This window comes from Electrona antarctica (genome assembly GCF_951216825.1).
Source record: "Electrona antarctica genome assembly, chromosome: 7".
NCBI lineage: Eukaryota > Metazoa > Chordata > Actinopteri > Myctophiformes > Myctophidae > Electrona > Electrona antarctica.
Window position 1 is genome coordinate 9,724,905 of NC_136812.1, and position 18,626 is coordinate 9,743,530.

The 18,626-nt window shown below is 43.7% G+C and overlaps 1 protein-coding gene across 1 annotated transcript; it reads left to right on the forward strand.

Annotated features, from left to right (window-relative positions):
• Positions 1-8,078: 8,078 nt before the first annotated feature.
• LOC306927365 (uncharacterized protein) lies at positions 8,079-17,997 on the forward strand (the record flags this gene model as incomplete). Its single annotated transcript, XM_079507076.1, has 5 exons — positions 8,079-8,112; positions 13,815-14,096; positions 15,386-15,525; positions 16,920-17,073; positions 17,987-17,997. The coding sequence occupies 5 exons, from the start codon at positions 8,079-8,081 to the stop codon at positions 17,995-17,997; spliced, it is 621 nt and encodes a 206-aa protein (XP_079363202.1).
• Between the last annotated feature and the right edge of the window lie 629 nt (positions 17,998-18,626).

Genomic DNA, 18,626 nt, shown 5'->3' on the forward strand with positions numbered 1-18,626 from the left:
CCGTAAGATGGCCGGTCTTGTATACTGGATACACTGTAGAGTTCAGTAGAAAGTCAGTGGGACGATCCATGCGGTCCACAATGGCAGTAAACCTGTGGTTATGAACTTGTGAGCAGATAATGTTGCCCAAATTCCCAGCGTGTTGTTGCTTGCTGTCGCTGGTGTCACCTGCACCATTAACACACACCTGACCTGCACCATTTATGTCCTGTAAAACATGATGTAGATCTATTACATAATTATGGGAGTTGTTCAGAAACTTTTGTCTTTATGTCTCTATGCTGAGCAATCTTGACGTCTTTGAAAATAAATTTATCCTGTTAGCAATGTCTGCTGCGAAAAAAATTTATTCTCTGTCATTGGAAATCCGAACCCCCTCCCCCGACTAAACAATGGTGGGCAGAACTCCTATCTTATTGCACACCGGAAAAAATCATGTATAATGTAAAAGGAAAAATGTCGCACTTTCAGAAGATCTGGGGTCGGGCAATGGATTACATCCCAAACATGGGACGTGAACTGGAGAGGGCTATTTGAAGCATAATGGAGATTGTTGATGATATCATTGTTACAATTGTCTACCTGTCATTCTTGTTGTTGTCATGTTTATTATTTGTTTGTAGCACAGATGATCATGGTCAAAAGAAAATCATGCATTTGTTAGTTTCTTGTACTAGGAAGGGTCGGGGAAGGGTTGGGGTTGTTTAGTTAGGAAATGTATTTATGTATAGGTTGCATTTTATAACTGTATGTAAATGAAATGTTAAAAGTAAATAAAAGATAATAATTCAAAAAAAGAAACTTTTGGCTTATTAATATTGTTATGATCCAAGAAATAACATTAATTAACCATTGATGGTGATTTCATAGTATTGTTTCTTTTCAAAACAATTAAAGATTATTTATTATGTTTCTATTATCAGTTGTGCTCCTAAAATATTGCTATTTTCCAAACAAAAGGGAGAAATAGTTTTTTTGACGATTGGTCCACGCATTGGAAGAATTGCACAAGGTTCCCATTTTTCATATAACAGTATTTATGTAGTCTCCAACAACACTTTTATAGATTGTCAAGTCAAGTCAATTTTATATAGCACATTTAAAAACAACAGCAGTTGACCCAAAGTGCTTTCAAAATTGCAAAGATTGTGCATTTTTCATATAACAGTATTTATGTAGTCTCCAACAACACTTTTATAGATTGTCAAGTCAAGTCAAGTCAAGTCAATTTGATTTATATAGCACATTTAAAAACAGCAGTTGACCCAAAGTGCTTGCAAAGATTGTGCATTACATTCACCCACTCACAATGCAGTCATATACACCAACCTGCACATCGGGAGCAATTATATTCAATTATATTCAGCTCAAGGCAATTATATTCAATTATATTCCTCTCAAGGACACTTCAACACTAACTCTGGAGGATCGAACTTGGAACCTCACGGTTCCCACCCGGCTGCTCTACCGGCCACTCTACCGCTGAGTCACTGCCGCCCTATTATTCACCTACAGTACTCCCATTGCAAATAGTGTAATCTTTACTTAAAGCCACTGTAGTGTTATACTTACTTATACATGAACGTTGATGGTGTTTTTCACAACATGCTTATAGGATCATCTTCTCTCCTCCTTCCAATGTGATTGGTGCAGAGCAAAGGAAACAGGAAATACCAGGTCGTTCCCACAGGTTCAATCCCTCAGTCTGCATAGGGTTAGGGGTCATTCGTCTGTCTGTCTGTGCATGCGTGTGTGTGTGTGTGTGTGTGTGTGTGTGTGTGTGTGCGTGCGTGTGCGTGCGTGCGTGTGTGTACGTGCGTGTGTGTGTGTCAAGGGTGTGTTATATGGGTCAAAACAGTAGCTAACTAACTGGCCATCTGGAGCGTAATGCAGGTTTCCCATAAAGACAGGAGCTCTGTTGGATGGATACCCCAAAAAGAAAACAGGTTCACAACAACAATGTTTCCTCTGTCATGTTTAGATTATCTGTGGTTGAGGCCGAGGATTGATCTGGTTTAATTTGCTTCCCAAACGTGTGATAATGGGCACTTGAACATTACATTACTCACTGAACGTTACTGTACGGATCATGGAGGATTTCCATGAGAGGCTTTCAAGACCAAAGGAAGGCTAAATTAATGGTGAACCATTAACCATTGATATGGTACAACAATACCTCCTCCTCGGCATCCCCTTGACTATTGACAACCTCGCCTTCTGCCTCTTCCTGCCCTCCCCTTAATTCATCTCCTGTTTACAGACCACTCACTGTTGACTAATGCCTCATTGAATCCCCTAAAGAGACCCTTCATGTGAAGAATGGCTGTGAGACACACAGGCAGCAGAATATAATAGGGTTATTGTTACTTTTTGTTTTATTTTTAGGCTGAGAACATTTGGAGCTTCGGACAAAGATTTATATATTATTATCATTATTAGTTTTCTATTTTACTTTTTTAAGCCAAAACATCTGCACTTGTGTGGTCAATGTAAATCATTTGATGTCTGAATGTCTGAATGTTAGAAAACGGCCTAAAGTAGACTGGAAACGTAAAATAGACATACATGGACCTCCGAAGGCTGCATCCATGACTCATTTACCACCTCGTCCTCTTCATCGCCTCTTTATAGCCCCGGGACTCACTTCTTTATGACTCATCGGTCATTAAGACTTATGTTTTGTTGAGGTATCTTGTTGATTCACACAGCAAATAAAATGGCTTCATTGAGACACATTCCTAAACAATACTTCACTTGACATTATTACTAAAAGCTAAGTTAAGCAACCTTCCTCCTCCTCTCCGTCTTTCTTCTTAATTCTGTCTGAAGTGACATTAATTGTGGGTGTGTATAAGTCAGGGGTGGGCAACTTTGACGATGGAGAGGGCCAATATATTAACACACTCACTCCAGAGGGCCACAGTGCATATTACTGTCGTAGCAAAAAATAGCCGATCTACAAGCTCAAAACGCGTCGCATTTTGCTATATTTGAATTGAAGACCTGAATAATTTTTTGCTATTTTTGAATTGGAATCCTGAAAAGTAACCTTTTTATTGAATTTCAAATGCATTTAGTTATAGTTATGTTAACTTTATGAACTGTTAACATTGGACACAAAAAGACAATAACATTTTAATACTATAGTCATTAAGTACTAGTCATTTAATACTAGTCTTAATACTAGTCATGAAGTAATTAAAGCGGGTTTGGAATTGAAAACAGCTGAAATCAATACTATATCAGTATTCTGATATTAACATGCGGGCCGCATTAAGTGAAGGTGGGGGCCGCATGTGGCCCCCGGGCCGCCTGTTGCCCACCCCTGGTATAAGTGATACATATTTCAGTGTGTAGTTGTGTACCAGCATTGATATCCCTGTACATATCAACATATAACACATAACAACAACACACAGTACCTAAAATAAAACAGAATTAATCTTATGGCTCCAGCCGCGTCCCTCCCACCATGTTTACCCGTCTGTGAAAACGTTCCATTGCTGCACTTCCTCATCACAATGAGGCCCTTCAAATAATTGAAAGTATATTTACAGAACTACGAGAGGTCGAGAGCCCTTCGGTTCAGATGAGCGTCTCTTAAACTTCACAAGAACGCAAGATAATGAGAGGTGCTTAACAAGATACGTCTGTCTCACAAAGACTTACAGTATACAGTTTGTAAAACGAGTGCAGCAGTTACAATAGGCTACATATCATCTGTATGTCATTTTTCAAATCTTTTATTTTTACTTTTTTTGTAACTATTTCATTGTATTTTTAAAACATCAAACAGAGAACAGCTTACAGTTACATGGTCAAATTACGTACACACATTTCTTGTACTCCTCTGCCAGCATGAACACAAAGGGACAAATAAATTCAAAATAACCGAAAATGAAGTTACTTTTTAAAGACCATCTGGTCTATTTCCTTATTGAAATCCCATAGCCTCGATACCCAGGCTTTTATTTCCGTTCGCATTCGACTCTGGACATTGGAAGATTTGGCATAGGAAGCCCACGTCCTTGTATTTCGCTAACCAAATACCAGTGCAGAGGAGCGTCGCTCCAAATTTGGTGACGTCAGTGTTCTCTGCTGTTTTCTACTGGGGTGGGGAGGAGGGAGGAGGGGAGGAGGGTGCGGGGGCGGGCGCTCAGATTGGTGAACCAATAGGATCCATCGCCGTGCTTACGCCGGCACCAATAGGATCCCACCTTGTACTCGCTGGCACCGGCCCCTCTAGACCAGTTGGTATACTGTAAATACCACTGAGGTGAGGAAAAGTTTAATGCAACAGTATTTTTATAATGGTCTTAACTGAGGCTATTCACAAAGAATTTCATATGTATATGTATGTCTAAAGTAAATAGTGCTAAATGGAATGGCTTTTAGTGAGTCACACACTTTTTAATAGGGCTGTTTTAGCCTGAGATTGTTCATGAGTAACTCACTAACCCTTATTCACAATTGGCATTCCCCTTTGCGTCCCAGTTCTGGGACTGCTTGTGGGGGTTCATAAATGCAATTTTGACAGACGGACATGCAGAGGGACAGATAGACAGATGTTGTGAGTTAGTGTCCATTGTTCTTGTGGTCTGAGAAAGTTTCTATAGTGGAACGCTGACTGCAGTCTTGCAGCGGAACCCTTGGAGTCCTCCAGTCCGGAACACTCTGCTCTCAGCACTATTGTCAGGCTGTCTCTGTCTTGTACGTGCACTCATGTGAAGTGACGCTCACATACTGTACAGTGTACTGTACACACATGCAAACACACGCCCAAACACAAGTGACATCCCCTAGACTCCGCTCTTTTGTAAATGACAATCAAGGTGATTTATTCCATTTCCTGCATGAAGGGAAAATGCAATTTTTAGAAACCCCGACCATGGGTGGGTGTGTGTGTGTGTGTATTTATTTGATTATATGATGTGGGTGAACAACAACATAATCTATATACGTGACTGTAATATAGAGAGACCAGGACAGGAAAAGAGAGAGAAAGACAGAAACCCACATGGAGAGAGAGAAAAGCACAACGTAAGGCTTGGGTTGTCAGTCTGGTACATTTACTCTGAGACACTGACACTGATCAGCACATAAATCCTTAGAAACCTCTTTCACAGAGAGAGAGAGAGAGAGAGAGAGAGAGAGAGGCTGGTTTTCCTCAAGCTTCAATATATCTGATCTTTAACCATTTATGGGACAAATGTGCTCTAACGACAATCTAAACAAAAAGAAACACATGAGGGTGATTGAATGTAGACTGTGTTTGTAAGTAAATACATGTAAACACAGAGACAGACAGAACAGGAGATCACTTATCAGTAGCCTATCATACCCTAGTTGTGACCTGCTGCTGCTGGCAGCTACAGGTCAGCTGCCGGTCATGTCTAAATGTCTAAATATGTGTTTCGCAGTTTTGTAGCAAAGGTTTGCCACGTCTAACGTGGAGAAGCCTTTATTTGTACGATTTGTGGAAAAGCTTTAAACTTAAACTCTTTTGGGGAAGCCCACATTTCACCCACTGTTTTAATAGTAAAACCGTGATGTGACAACAAATCTGATTCTGACTCTGAAAACTACTGTATATCATAATGCTACATTTCTCTCTGACTTGCTTCTGTAGCAGTGGCTCAGAGCCTCAGCCTGATGGCCTCAAAAGTCTAATATCTTCCCCAGTCAGGGATATCCCTTTGGTCTAGTCAGTGGTTAAGACCTGAGTTCAAATCCCGGGTGTTACATTGATGCGCAACCCGGATCGGGTTTCCCTGTGGGAGGAGGTAAAAAGGGGGGTGAGTGTACCAGGGAGTGGCTCACAACCTCAGCCTGATGGCCTCAAAAGTCTAATATCTCCCCCGGTCTATAGGGATATCCCTTTGGTCTAGTGGTTAAGATGTTGGACTTTTTCACGGGAGACCCGAGTTCGAATCCTGGGCGTTGCACTTCCTCTACAATCACATATACAGTACATATACAGTACATATACAGTACACATACAGCAGATCTACTACTACCCTCTCTCTGTTTCTCTCTCACTCCCTATCTCTCTCATAGGCTGAGTGTTCAGCAGATGTCAATTTCCTAATGTAGAAAACATCTTAACACACATACTGTACATACACGCATAGTATACTGTACATGTGCACACATACACACCTCTGTCATCCCCAACCACCTTATCCAACCTTGCCCAATCTATGTGCAAAGTGGCAAAAAACAACATCAATTTAACAGATGTATCAAATGAGTCACTTGTGCACACTATACATTTTTCACATGGAAATATACTATATAAGAGAACGTAAAACAAAGGGGGAAAGTCACATTTAAATCATTTAGTAAGGTACAAAATTACAAAATCTCATCTTTGTGAAAATGTGTCTGCTGTATAAATTCAACTGTTATTGGTTTGGCAGTTCAGGTCTGACTGTTCACAAGTCAGTAGAATTAGTGATCTGACAACATTGTCTCTGCTCTCTGGTACATGTGGAAGCGAGGTCCCTTGTCTCTGCTCTCTGGTACATGTGGAAGCGAGGTCCCTTGTCTCTGCTCTCTGGTACATGTGGAAGCGAGGTCCCTTGTCTCTGCTCTCTGGTATACATGTGGAAGCGAGGTCCCTTGTCTCTGCTCTCTGGTACATGTGGAAGCGAGGTCCCTTGTCTCTGCTCTCTGGTACATGTGGAAGCGAGGTCCCTTGTCTCTGCTCTCTGGTACATGTGGAAGCGAGGTCCCTTGTCTCTGCTCTCTGGTACATGTGGAAGTGAGGTCCCTTGTCTCTGCTCTCTTGTCTCTGCTCTCTGGTACATGTAGAAGCGAGGTCCCTTGTCTCTGCTCTCTGGTACATGTAGAAGCGAGGTCCCTTGTCTCTGCTCTCTGGTACATGTGGAAGTGAGGTCCCTTGTCTCTGCTCTCTGGTACATGTGGAAGCGAGGTCCCTTGTCTCTGCTCTCTGGTATACATGTGGAAGCGAGGTCCCTTGTCTCTTCTCTCTGGTACATGTGGAAGCGAGGTCCCTTGTCTCTGCTCTCTGGTACATGTGGAAGCGAGGTCCCTTGTCTCTGCTCTCTGGTACATGTGGAAGCGAGGTCCCTTGTCTCTGCTCTCTGGTATACATGTGGAAGCGAGGTCCCTTGTCTCTCCTCTCTGGTACATGTGGAAGCGAGGTCCCTTGTCTCTGCTCTCTGGTACATGTGGAAGCGAGGTCCCTTGTCTCTGCTCTCTGGTACATGTGGAAGCGAGGTCCCTTGTCTCTGCTCTTGCATGTGGAAGCGAGGTCCCTTGTCTCTGCTCTCTGGTACATGTGGAAGCGAGGTCCCCTGTCTCTGCTCTCTGGTATACATGTGGAAGCGAGGTCCCTTGTCTCTGCTCTCTGGTACATGTGGAAGCGAGGTCCCCTGTCTCTGCTCTCTGGTATACATGTGGAAGCGAGGTCCCTTGTCTCTGCTCTCTGGTACATGTGGAAGCGAGATCCCTTGTCTCTGCTCTCTGGTATACATGTGGAAGCGAGGTCCCTTGTCTCTGCTCTCTGGTACATGTGGAAGCGAGATCCCTTGTCTCTGCTCTCTGGTATACATGTGGAAGCGAGATCCCTTGTCTCTGCTCTCTGGTATACATGTGGAAGCGAGGTCCCTTGTCTCTGCTCTCTGGTACATGTGGAAGCGAGATCCCTTGTCTCTGCTCTCTGGTATACATGTGGAAGCGAGGTCCCTTGTCTCTGCTCTCTGGTACATGTGGAAGCGAGGTCCCTTGTCTCTGCTCTCTGGTAATGTGGAAAGCGAGGTCCCCTGTCTCTGCTCTCTGGTAATGTGGAAAGCGAGGTCCCCTGTCTCTGCTCTCTGGTACATGTGGAAAGCGAGGTCCATTGTCTCTGCTCTCTGGTACATGTGGAAGCGAGGTCCCCTGTCTCTGCTCTCTGGTACATGTGGAAGCGAGGTCCCCTGTCTCTGCTCTCTGGTATACATGTGGAAGCGAGGTCCCCTGTCTCTGCTCTCTGGTACATGTGGAAGCGAGGTCCCTTGTCTCTGCTCTCTGGTACATGTGGAAGCGAGGTCCCCTGTCTCTGCTCTCTGGTATACATGTGGAAGCGAGGTCCCCTGTCTCTGCTCTCTGGTACATGTGGAAGCGAGGTCCCTTGTCTCTGCTCTCTGGTACATGTGGAAGCGAGGTCCCTTGTCTCTGCTCTCTGGTACATGTGGAAGCGAGGTCCCTTGTCTCTGCTCTCTGGTACATGTGGAAAGCGAGATCCCCAGTATTACTTGACATCAGGTTCAAATGATGACATATTACAGTAGATCTAGGATTATATGTTCTGTATTTTCCTGCCCTTTATAGTAGTCCAAAGCACAGGAACCCTTCCAAAGCAAAATATTGCATCAGATTAGTTATCAAACAAAGATATAGAAAATGGAACTCCAAAAAATGCCAACCCCACAATTTCCATCCAAACCCTCTCTAACTTAGACAACTGAAACTTTGTCAGTAATCCGAATATTTAATACATTTATTCATTCGCACAGAAAGTATTAGATTAGAAAGCCATCTCTCTCTCTCTCTCTCTCTCTTTCCCCTACACAACACACACGCACGCACGCACACAGGCACGCACGCACACACGCACGCACGCACACACACACTGTATATTCAGTAAATAAAATGACCAACATTCCCCTTCATGATACGTTATCATTACAGTATAACAATAACTATTACAAGTTTGTTAACGTATTGCTAAATACACCCCATGTCCTCTCAGGGGAAAATCGGATTCCAATGCAGCTGGATTCTCCCCATACTTATTAAACACCAGGACTTTGTCACAAAAGATTAGAAGTCAGATTGCTCTGTTTTGTGTAAATCTAAGCGATCATAATTGATCCCAGATTAATTGGACCCTAAGTAGACGTGGAGGAGCCAAGAAGAACACACTGTTATGTTCTGGCTGAATGAGTCCACCGTTAACGATGATGTTGCCCAGGCCTTTATGTCCCCAGTATTATTTATATCTGGGCTATTATAGTCAGACTATAAACACCAGAATCCTGTGTTAAACTTAACCTATTTAGGCCTGACGACGAAATTTAACAAATGTCTTCAAAATCCTGACAGTTTTCTGAAAAACATTATGTTTCTGTATCAGTGGTGCTCAATATTTTATGTCAAGGACCCCAAAAATTATATGTAATATGCCTCCTCCCCCATCTGAAAATATGTTGTTCCAGGGACCCCTCAGAAGCAAATATTTGAGTTCAAATGTTCACTCTGTAATAATATTGAACGATATGAGGCACACCAAAAGGGGTTCCCGCCCAAAATGGGTTAATACACATTTTCTGACTTTTGGCAGTTTCGCCTTTATTGGAGATTGTTTTGAGGAAGGGAGAAAAAGAACACTGCAGACTAGAGAACATGGAGAACATGTTTCAAGAACATGGAGTTGAAACATGGAGTTGTTTATCCATTTGAAGCTCTCTGAGGATTTCACATTGTAGAACATTTAGATTCCCATAGAGATTCACAAACAATAATTAATCATGACCATGAAACCTTTGATTCTGTGAAGAAGAACTAATAAATAAAAGAAAAATAATGAAATTATTGAAATATCAATTCGTACAGCGGTTCTAATTTTTCTTCCCCATTTCTGTTGTGGTCATGATTCACCAGGATCCGATTCCTGGATGGCTGGATTCTATATAGGCTTAAAATAATTGCTAAAAATGTTTTTGTAAATCTCTATGGGGAAGAATTAATGGCAGATTTTTCAGTGGGTCCAGAAAACTACGCCCACTGCTATGCTCTGTCTATGCAGAAATGCGCTCTTTAGCGGCCACACAACATGTGATTCCAATTTTGAGTTGATTGGATGTGTTCATGACATATTTCATTTTTTGTAAGACATACACCCCTCCCACTAATAATGGAAGCCAATTACAGGCTAACAGAATGGAATATCAAAACCCTGTTTGACTCTCATTGTCACATTTGGCTCCCGAAGTCTTTTGTACCTAATTTGGTTCAACAAAAAAGCATTAGTGAAATTACTTTTGGCTCTGTAGTCCCGTCTGAGACCCCTCAATGTGTGATTCAAATGTGGGGTCAATCTGACAACGCATCATGATTTTTGCTTTTATTGTAAAATAATTGACCATACCCGTTTGGGTCAAACTTTGGATCAAGGCAATTATAGACTACTGTAATTTGTGGTGGACATCTTTCATGAGGGAACACAGGACTGAGGAAACATACGGCTTAATTTGGGATGGAAAAAATGTCATGAGAGATCATAGAGCTAGAGGCAGTTTTCCACCTCCCACCGTGGCGGAGATAAAAGCTCACAAATTAACACGCATATCGTTTGTTTAATCTACACAAAACCTATTTATAAGAGATTTATAGACATTAGGCCTATTTGCAACTACCGCCCTATTTCTATTCTAAGGTCCATCTCAAAAGTGATGGAAAAAATTGTCTATGAACAGGTTGAAAAGTATCTTGCCACAAATAAATTAATGTACGAGTTCCAATCTGGCTTCAGAACATCCGACTCCACTGACACATGCCTTCTCTATTTGAGCGACCACATCAAACATGAGGTGGATGCTGGCAAATACTGCGGCATGGTCATGCCGCAGTATTGACCAGGCAGGTCATGCCTGGTCAGGCTTTTGACACCGTGAACCACTCCATACTGGTTAACAAGCTTAAAGCAATTGGTTTCGATAGCACATCAGTGAGCTGGATGTAATCCTACCTGGAGGGGAGAGAACAGATGGTGGAGGTGAATGGAACACTGCCCCCCTCCCACTGACCTGTGGCGTTCCACAAGGAAGCATACTAGGGCCTTTACTGTTCCTAATATATGTTAACGACATGACTTCAGCTTGTGACTGCAACTTGTTCCTGTTCGCAGATGACTCGGCACTGCTAGTCTCGGACAGGAACAAACTGCAGGTTGAAAAGGCCCTCAGCTCTGAACTCGGTAGAATCTGCACCTGGCTCGCTGATAACAAACTATCTTTACACCTGGGAAAAACTGAATCCATTCTCTTTGGATCTAATAGTAATCTCAGCAAGGCAAATGGCTTCTTGGTTAGAGTGGGTGACAATGTTATCACACGTAAAGATGAAATTACCTACCTAGGTTCCATCCTGGAGGCTAATCTTTCCGGTGATAAAATGGCCACCAACGTAATCAAAAAAGTCAACCAAAGAACAAGATTCCTTTACAGGATCTCCTCACTGGTCAACAAAAACACCTTGAAGACAGGAGCCCTCGTACAAGGTTTCTATGCATGCACCTCCTGGTACCACAGCACCTCAAAGGCCCTTAAAACTAGGCTCCAGACTTCCCAAAACAAACTAGTCAGGCTCCTACTTGGCCTCACCCCCCGAACCCACCTCACCCCTGCCCACTTTGACAGGCTGGAATGGCTTAGGGTCGACGACAGAGTACAGCATCTTGCAATGGGTCTGGTCCACAAGATTCGATACACCACCAAGATACCCATGTACCTGTCTAGATACTTCCTTAATGTTAACGAAGTCCACACCCATAACACCAGAGGGAGTGCAACGAACCATGTACAACCCAGATTCGGCACAAACAAGGGACTAAATTATTTTCGCTCCTATGCCACCAAAATGTGGAACGCCCTACCAACATTAAGGTCACATTCCCACCTAATACTTCGGTAGACTCGATGTGAATGGGCGGAGTAGTTGGGATTCTTGCATATTTATTTTGCTGCGGTTTGCCTTCACACTGTCATCCGCAGCAATTGGAAACGCAGCAGGGGGGACCTTTATCAATGTGTTCCATTCATAAACTAGCCTACACAGTGAAATCTATGGTGATAAAATTATACTCATAACGTGCATGTGTCTCATGTGTCCCTACTCCCCAGTCCCTACACAGTGACAGCACTCCATGTTTACGGCACGGCACGCACAGACAGACAGACAGACAGGATATTCTGTAGGCTATACACTGCAGTGTTTTTATGTGTTTCCTTAAGCAATTGATTAATGTACTCGTCCTCATTTCGATCAGGGATAAAGTCTCCTCATTCGACCACGTCTATCCACGGTAACGGGACATCTTTGCGCTGTGTAAAATATGCCTTCTCCGTCTCCAACTGTGTTCAGCTCCTCACCCGCCACATCGTTTGCTTCCTTTATTTGCTGCGGATTGCATTCCCACCTGCACCGAATCGAAATGAAGTGCGATTGGAAGCGAAGCGAAACCCCTGTTTTTGGGCGGAGTAGAATGCGGTTCTTTGCTGCGCATTAGGATTCGAATGAGCCTTCACACCTGCCAAACGAAGCGAATTTTCTGACAATGCGCAGCAGGATTCGTTTTAATCGCAGCAAAGCTTTCTGGTGTGAATGTGACCTAAGACATGCAAATCCCTTGACTCCTTCAAAACCGCTCTCAAATGGCACCTATGGCTGCAATTCGAAACTGGCCCCCGTAAAATCTGAATCCACCCCCCCCCCCCCTTTTTTTCCCTCACTGTATATGTTTCTGTTCCCTTTTTACCTCCATTATGATGAATTCCTGTTCTGTTCTTTGTCTATATAGAAGTGTCTATTTGTACGTCTCTAAATGTTTTGATGAATTGAACATGGTGGACCCTCTTGTAAACAAATGAGCATTTGTGCCTGTCGTAGACATGCGCAGAGCAAGTTCAGTCAGGGAACCTCAGTTCAGTCGCTGCTGGCCGTTAATTGGGCCGCCTCAGCATCATGCTCTCATCCACATGATTCACTCAGCCAATCACACACTCACTCCATCTTCATACCGGCTACTTTAAACAGAGGTTTGCATTCCTCCTCCTGCTTGCTTGCTTGCTGCTGCCTATACTGTATACCTGCGTGCTGCTGTATACAACTGCTGCTTACCCACCTCCACCCCAGCTACCACCTGTCGTTTTGGATCAACTGTTTAGGTACGGGGGATTCGGAGTCCCTATGGTCGGGACTGATGCGCTTGATCTGAGTACCTAAAAAGCAGATCCAATACATCGCCAAACCATAATAAATATACTGTATTGCTCATCTATATTCAATAAATATATATTACATCCTTCTTGAGTTGTCTGACTGAAGTGTAATGCTTAATTGGGTCGTCCACTCACAGTTAACAGCCTTTGTATTGAGTTTGTGCTTGAAATGTACTGTAATTCTGCAAACTGTTAATAAATATTTCAATCAATCAATCAATCAAACGTGAGGTTAATTTGGAGGGGGCGAGGGGACTATTGCGTCACCGTTTCAGCAAATAGGCGGCATTCTCTGTACACATGGAGACGACAAAGCGTCTCCAAACTTTCCCACTCTAGAAGGTGGTTTCAAAATTTGCCTGGTTAAGTCCCCAAAAATGCCGTCTCCGACTCCGTGTGACAGAAAGGGCAGATCGGCTAAATACGTAACGCAGAATACGTCCTCGTCTGGACATAGCATCAGTGTAAAAGTAACAATTCATGGATTGGGGGAGGGAGTGGAGTATATCACACAAACGAAACTCAGAACTCACCATCTATCTAAACCATATCTTATCTGAATAAGATATGGTTATGGTCATTATGATATGTATTATCTGCCGTTTTTTTTACTAACTCTGGGGGAGCCCGGGATTGAACTGGGAACCTTGCGGTTCCCATCCGGCCGCACTCTACGTACCGGCCAGGCGGCCAATCTACTCCTGAGCCACTGCCGCCCCTTTAGGGCAAAATGTTGAATGTTGATGACCACAGTTGAAAGGACTCATTTTGTTCTGATCCAGTTTTCTCTGTTTCTCTGTGTGGTTTCAGAGTGTCCATGTTATCCCCAGCCTTCTAAGATGAGGTTATGGAAGCTGTCAGTCATCTCCTTGGTGATATGCGGTGCCGCACTCTGCTGCCTCCTGCCTAGAAGGATCGTTACCACGACCAGGAATCACAGCCTCCTCCCTTCCTGGGAATCATTGTTATCTTCATCTTCATCGTCATCGTCGCCGTCTTTATCATCCTCCTTTCCCCACTCCTCTTCAGCGAGGTCGTTGCGGAGGCGCAAGGCGCGCTCTGCGGGAGGTCTGAGCTCCCTGTTGTCAGAATGTAAGTCATGGGTTTAGTTTAGTTTTTTACATCACTGAAGTAAATTGATGCCAAGCGACATTATAGTCAGAATCGCTGCCTGGTTTGAAATTCTGCTTTTTTATGATATTTTATCTGCTACCTGTATAAGGTCATTATTATTTCTCTGTCTCTCGTTGAAGGTTGCAGTGTGTGTTCAGCTGTAACATTAACGAGTGGCTTAGGTCACCCTAAAGACAGGATACTACTAGATGAAAGCCCATCAGAATTTAAACATACTGTAATCTACAGTATCCTATTGCAGATAAAACTAAAACTAATTGCGACCGCAGGTCTCATTTACTATGAAATCATGCATGTCCCGTCAGTCAGTTAGTCAGTCAGTCAGTCAGTCAGTCAGTCAGTCAGTTGGTTGGTTGGTCACCCCAAGATCACATGACATCATCAGGGATGGAGATCCCCGATGATGATTCCATATGTTGATCTGAACCCCCATGCCAAAGCACCATCGCTCGCCCAGCAGTCTGCTGTCACCTAGGCGGATGCGTGCACGCGACCTCGCCCCGCTTCTCGCCCTCAGGCGAGAAGCGGGGCGGAAGACTAGAGACAGTGATGTCATCCATGTGAATGTGTTTTGTTTACTTTGATCTATTGTGCTTGCTTTATAGTTTGATTCTATTTAGCTTAGCTTTGATTAATGATTACAGTAGCTTTGTTTAATTTAGGTTAATTTCATTTTGGCTGTCTGTTTAGTGACCGATGTAAAAGGTTCTGGCTTTCATTTCATTCTGATAATCTCATGGATTCTGTACAAATCCTCCAGATCTTGACTCAAACGATTTACCTCATACACTGTACACTGGATAATTCACAAACCAATGAGTTCACTAATGTCGATTTGTTATAGCGTTTTTCATCAAGATGCCCCTTAATTAACAACCGTTTTGTGTGCAAGTTTAATGTGTTGTAACTTCAGCTTGGTCAGTGGTTCCAAAACCTTCCTGCAGAATCACTATAGTATTAGCTCATCAGACTTGTGTAATTCTACCCTCAATCAGCATTTATTCACACATACAGAAGGTTGGCTGAGGAGCTCTCGCTTAGTGCGTGTTTATAGGTCACAGCTCATATTTATAGTGCTTTATAGGCTGACCTCACACTCTGGCAAAAGAAGGAGACAGAGAAAATGTGTGTGTGACTCTGTGTGCGTGTGCGTGCGACCAAGTTCTTGGTATAAAGCTGTTGAGATTTACAGATTAGATTTATAGGCTAGATTTAGAGATTATTTCAGCTTTTCCTCTCCTCCACAGTCATGCAGATGTTCCAGTCGTTCACCGAGACGGAGCTAAAGGGTGTGATTGACAGGCTCATTGAGAAGAAGCAGCGTCTCGAGGCTCAACAGGCGGGCCGTCGGCCTAGGCGCGCTGGAGGCCGTGGCAAGACCAAGAAGGTTTGTTAAGAGTTTAGACTTTAGACTGAAAAGAATTTGGCAAGCGATATCCACAGTTGCCGTTACAACCTTCCCATATTTCGGAAGGCTACATGGCTGAATAATGTCATATGAATCAGCAAGCTCGTCCATGAAACGTACACTGAAGATTTTACTTCAAAACAATGTTACGAAAACCTCAACAGATACAGTCCCACTGATTCAATGGACTGATCATTTGATCTTTTCTTGAATTTGCCGATTGATCGATTTGTTGGACGGTGCCATGGGCTTAAGAGATGTTCATAAAGATACCTAGTGATACCAGTAGGTACCTCTGCAATGCTCCAACACAATTTATATTCGAAATGTCATTGAATAAATTGTATCTGAGCATAATATGAGCATGTGGGTGGGTTCTTCTGTTCTTTAGTGAAATCAGCCCTCAACGCCTTCTGTCAGAAATATGGGGAGGGGAAGGGAAGGGGAGCCTCGCCCCGTAGTGGCTTCCCCCCCCCATCCCCTCCCTTACTGGGCGTGGCTTTTCCTGGCCGGTTAAGACTGATATGACGGAGTCCAACATACATGGCCAGTTAAGACTGGTCATGTATGTTGGCCAGTCTTAGGGTTAGGGTTTGGGGTAGGGTTAGTAAATGTCCAACATACAATACATACATTCACCTGTGGCTTTGTGCGGTGCCACTCAAAGTGACTACTTGCATGGGTTGGACTTCCTGGATGCATGGATGGCCAACCCCTAATACAGGGGTGGGCAACTGGCGGCCCGGGGGCCACATGCGGCCCCCACCTTCACTTAATGCGGCCCGCATGTTAATATCAGAATACTGATATAGTATTGATTTCAGCTGTTACAATTCCAAACACACTTTAATTACTTCATGACTAGTATAAGACTAATATTACATGACTAGTACTTAATGACTATAGTATTAAAATGTTATTGTCTTTTTGTGTCCAATGTTAACAGTTCATAAAGTTAACATAACTATAACTAAATGCATTTGAAATTCAATAAAAAGGTTACTTTTCAGGATTCCAATTCAAAAATAGAAAAAATAAATATTCAGGTTTTCAATTCAAATATAGCAAAATGCGACACGTTTTGAGCTTGTAGATCGGCAATTTTTTGCTACGACAGTAACATGCACTGTGGCCCTCTGGAGTGAGTGTGTTAATATATTGGCCCTCTCCATCGTCAAAGTTGCCCACCCCTGCAATATGTATGTCAGAAGCAGTTGAGGCCTGTGCCTATTCTTCCCAGTGGTCTGACATTGCTTTCTCCTCCTAGGGTCAGAAGCTGTGCGCTCTTCGCAAGGCACAGCTAACGGTCAGTGAACTGGGCCTCGGTACTATTCTTCCCTGCAGTGGTCTGACATGTTGCTTTCTCCCCGTAGGGTCAGAAGCTGTGCGCTCTTCGTGCGGCAGAGCTAACGGTCAGTGAACTGGGCCTCGGGTACCTGAGCGACGAGACCATCCCGTTCCACTACTGCAGTGGCACGTGTCACTCAAAGCGCCGCCTCTACGACCTCATCATGAAGAAATGGACGGGTAGGGGCGTGTCACGGAGGGACCGCGCCCCCTGCTGCCGGCCAATCAAATACGAGAACATTGGCGTGTTTGACATCAACAATAGATTTCAGACATTGTATAATTATTCTGCACAGGCATGTGACTGCGTATGACATTTCGTCACTGTTTTTGAGTCCCCCAAACTAAAGAAATATAAAGGAGAAGGACATAGAAGCGTTACAAACGCTTATGACAGCTTATGTCAGCGGTGACATAGCCTCGGGGATCGCAGGCGTTTTGTTTTCAAAAGAAAAAAGAAATACCCTGAGCGGACGACCCAGGAGGTGTGGCCTATAGGAGTGGGAGGGAACCTTCCATTTCGCTAACCAATAACAGTGCAGAGGTTCTCCGCTGTGTTCTACCGGGGAGGGGAGGAGAGGAGGAGGGGGCGGGCACACAGATCGGTGAACCAATAGGATCCACCGGCTGTTTTTGTATCCACCCCTCTAGACCAGAAATCACACTGGCCGGGGCAGGCTAGCGGTGACATAATGCACTAGCACTACTGCAAGGCAAGTGCTAAATATTACATGGATTGTAAGCGTGGAATACTAAATCTACCATGTGCTACAACACAGAACCGTAGAGGGCCTTGGGATATGGCTAACATACCAACGTTTAGGGGGTGCATACTTAGTTTAGACTAGTCATTGGTTAGACATGGGTTAAGGTTAGGTTTAGAGCTGACCTGACCACTATAACAACAAGCAACTGAGGTGGCAACCATCTCACCACTGTGGATATCAAGTAATGGCTCCTCTCTGGACTGTTGGTTAAGCAATGCGTGCAATCAAAATATTAAACCAAAGGCCGGGTAATTGCCAGCAGGAATGCTTTGTTCAACACTGTGGATTCACATATGACTCTCACCTCTGTTCTCTGACCTTGCTAGCCATCTGCTAAACTACATATATTTCACTGGACCAAGGATTATGACATCCATCAGGCACTACTACCGGTATATCAAAGCTACATTGTGGTGACAAACAAGAGGAATCATGCGGTTGTGTGTCAATAAACAAGCCAGCTCTCCCCCTCACTTTGACATGTGCCCACTGCCCAGCGTATTACGGCAGTCGATGTGAGACAAACCTAGCTAATAGCCTATACTGATTGGCTGTATAATCAGCTATGGGGTGAAACATCGGTTTGGAAGGAGGTGAGCAGCCGAGGAGGAGCCTTGAGTCAGGAAATCCTTAGGAAAAGGCAGACAAGAAAGAAAGAAAGAAAGAAAGAAAGAAAGAAAGAAAGAAAGAAAGAAAGAAAGAAAGATAGAAAGAAAGAAAGAAAGAGAATAGAAATTGATGTCCAGCAAGTGGACATTTTGGCCAGTAGTGTTTTTTCAATGAAACCTTGTGACAATCAAAAGTGTAACACAATTCAGCTTCACACAACGATGTGGTTTTGTGTGTATCGAACAAGCATCTACACCTATGAGGCCCTTTCAGACGGGCAGCGAGTGATGCAGGCATTCTCGCCTGGATCAGCGACAGGTCTGCTCACGAGGGGGAGCGTAGCCGTAGCGTGAAATA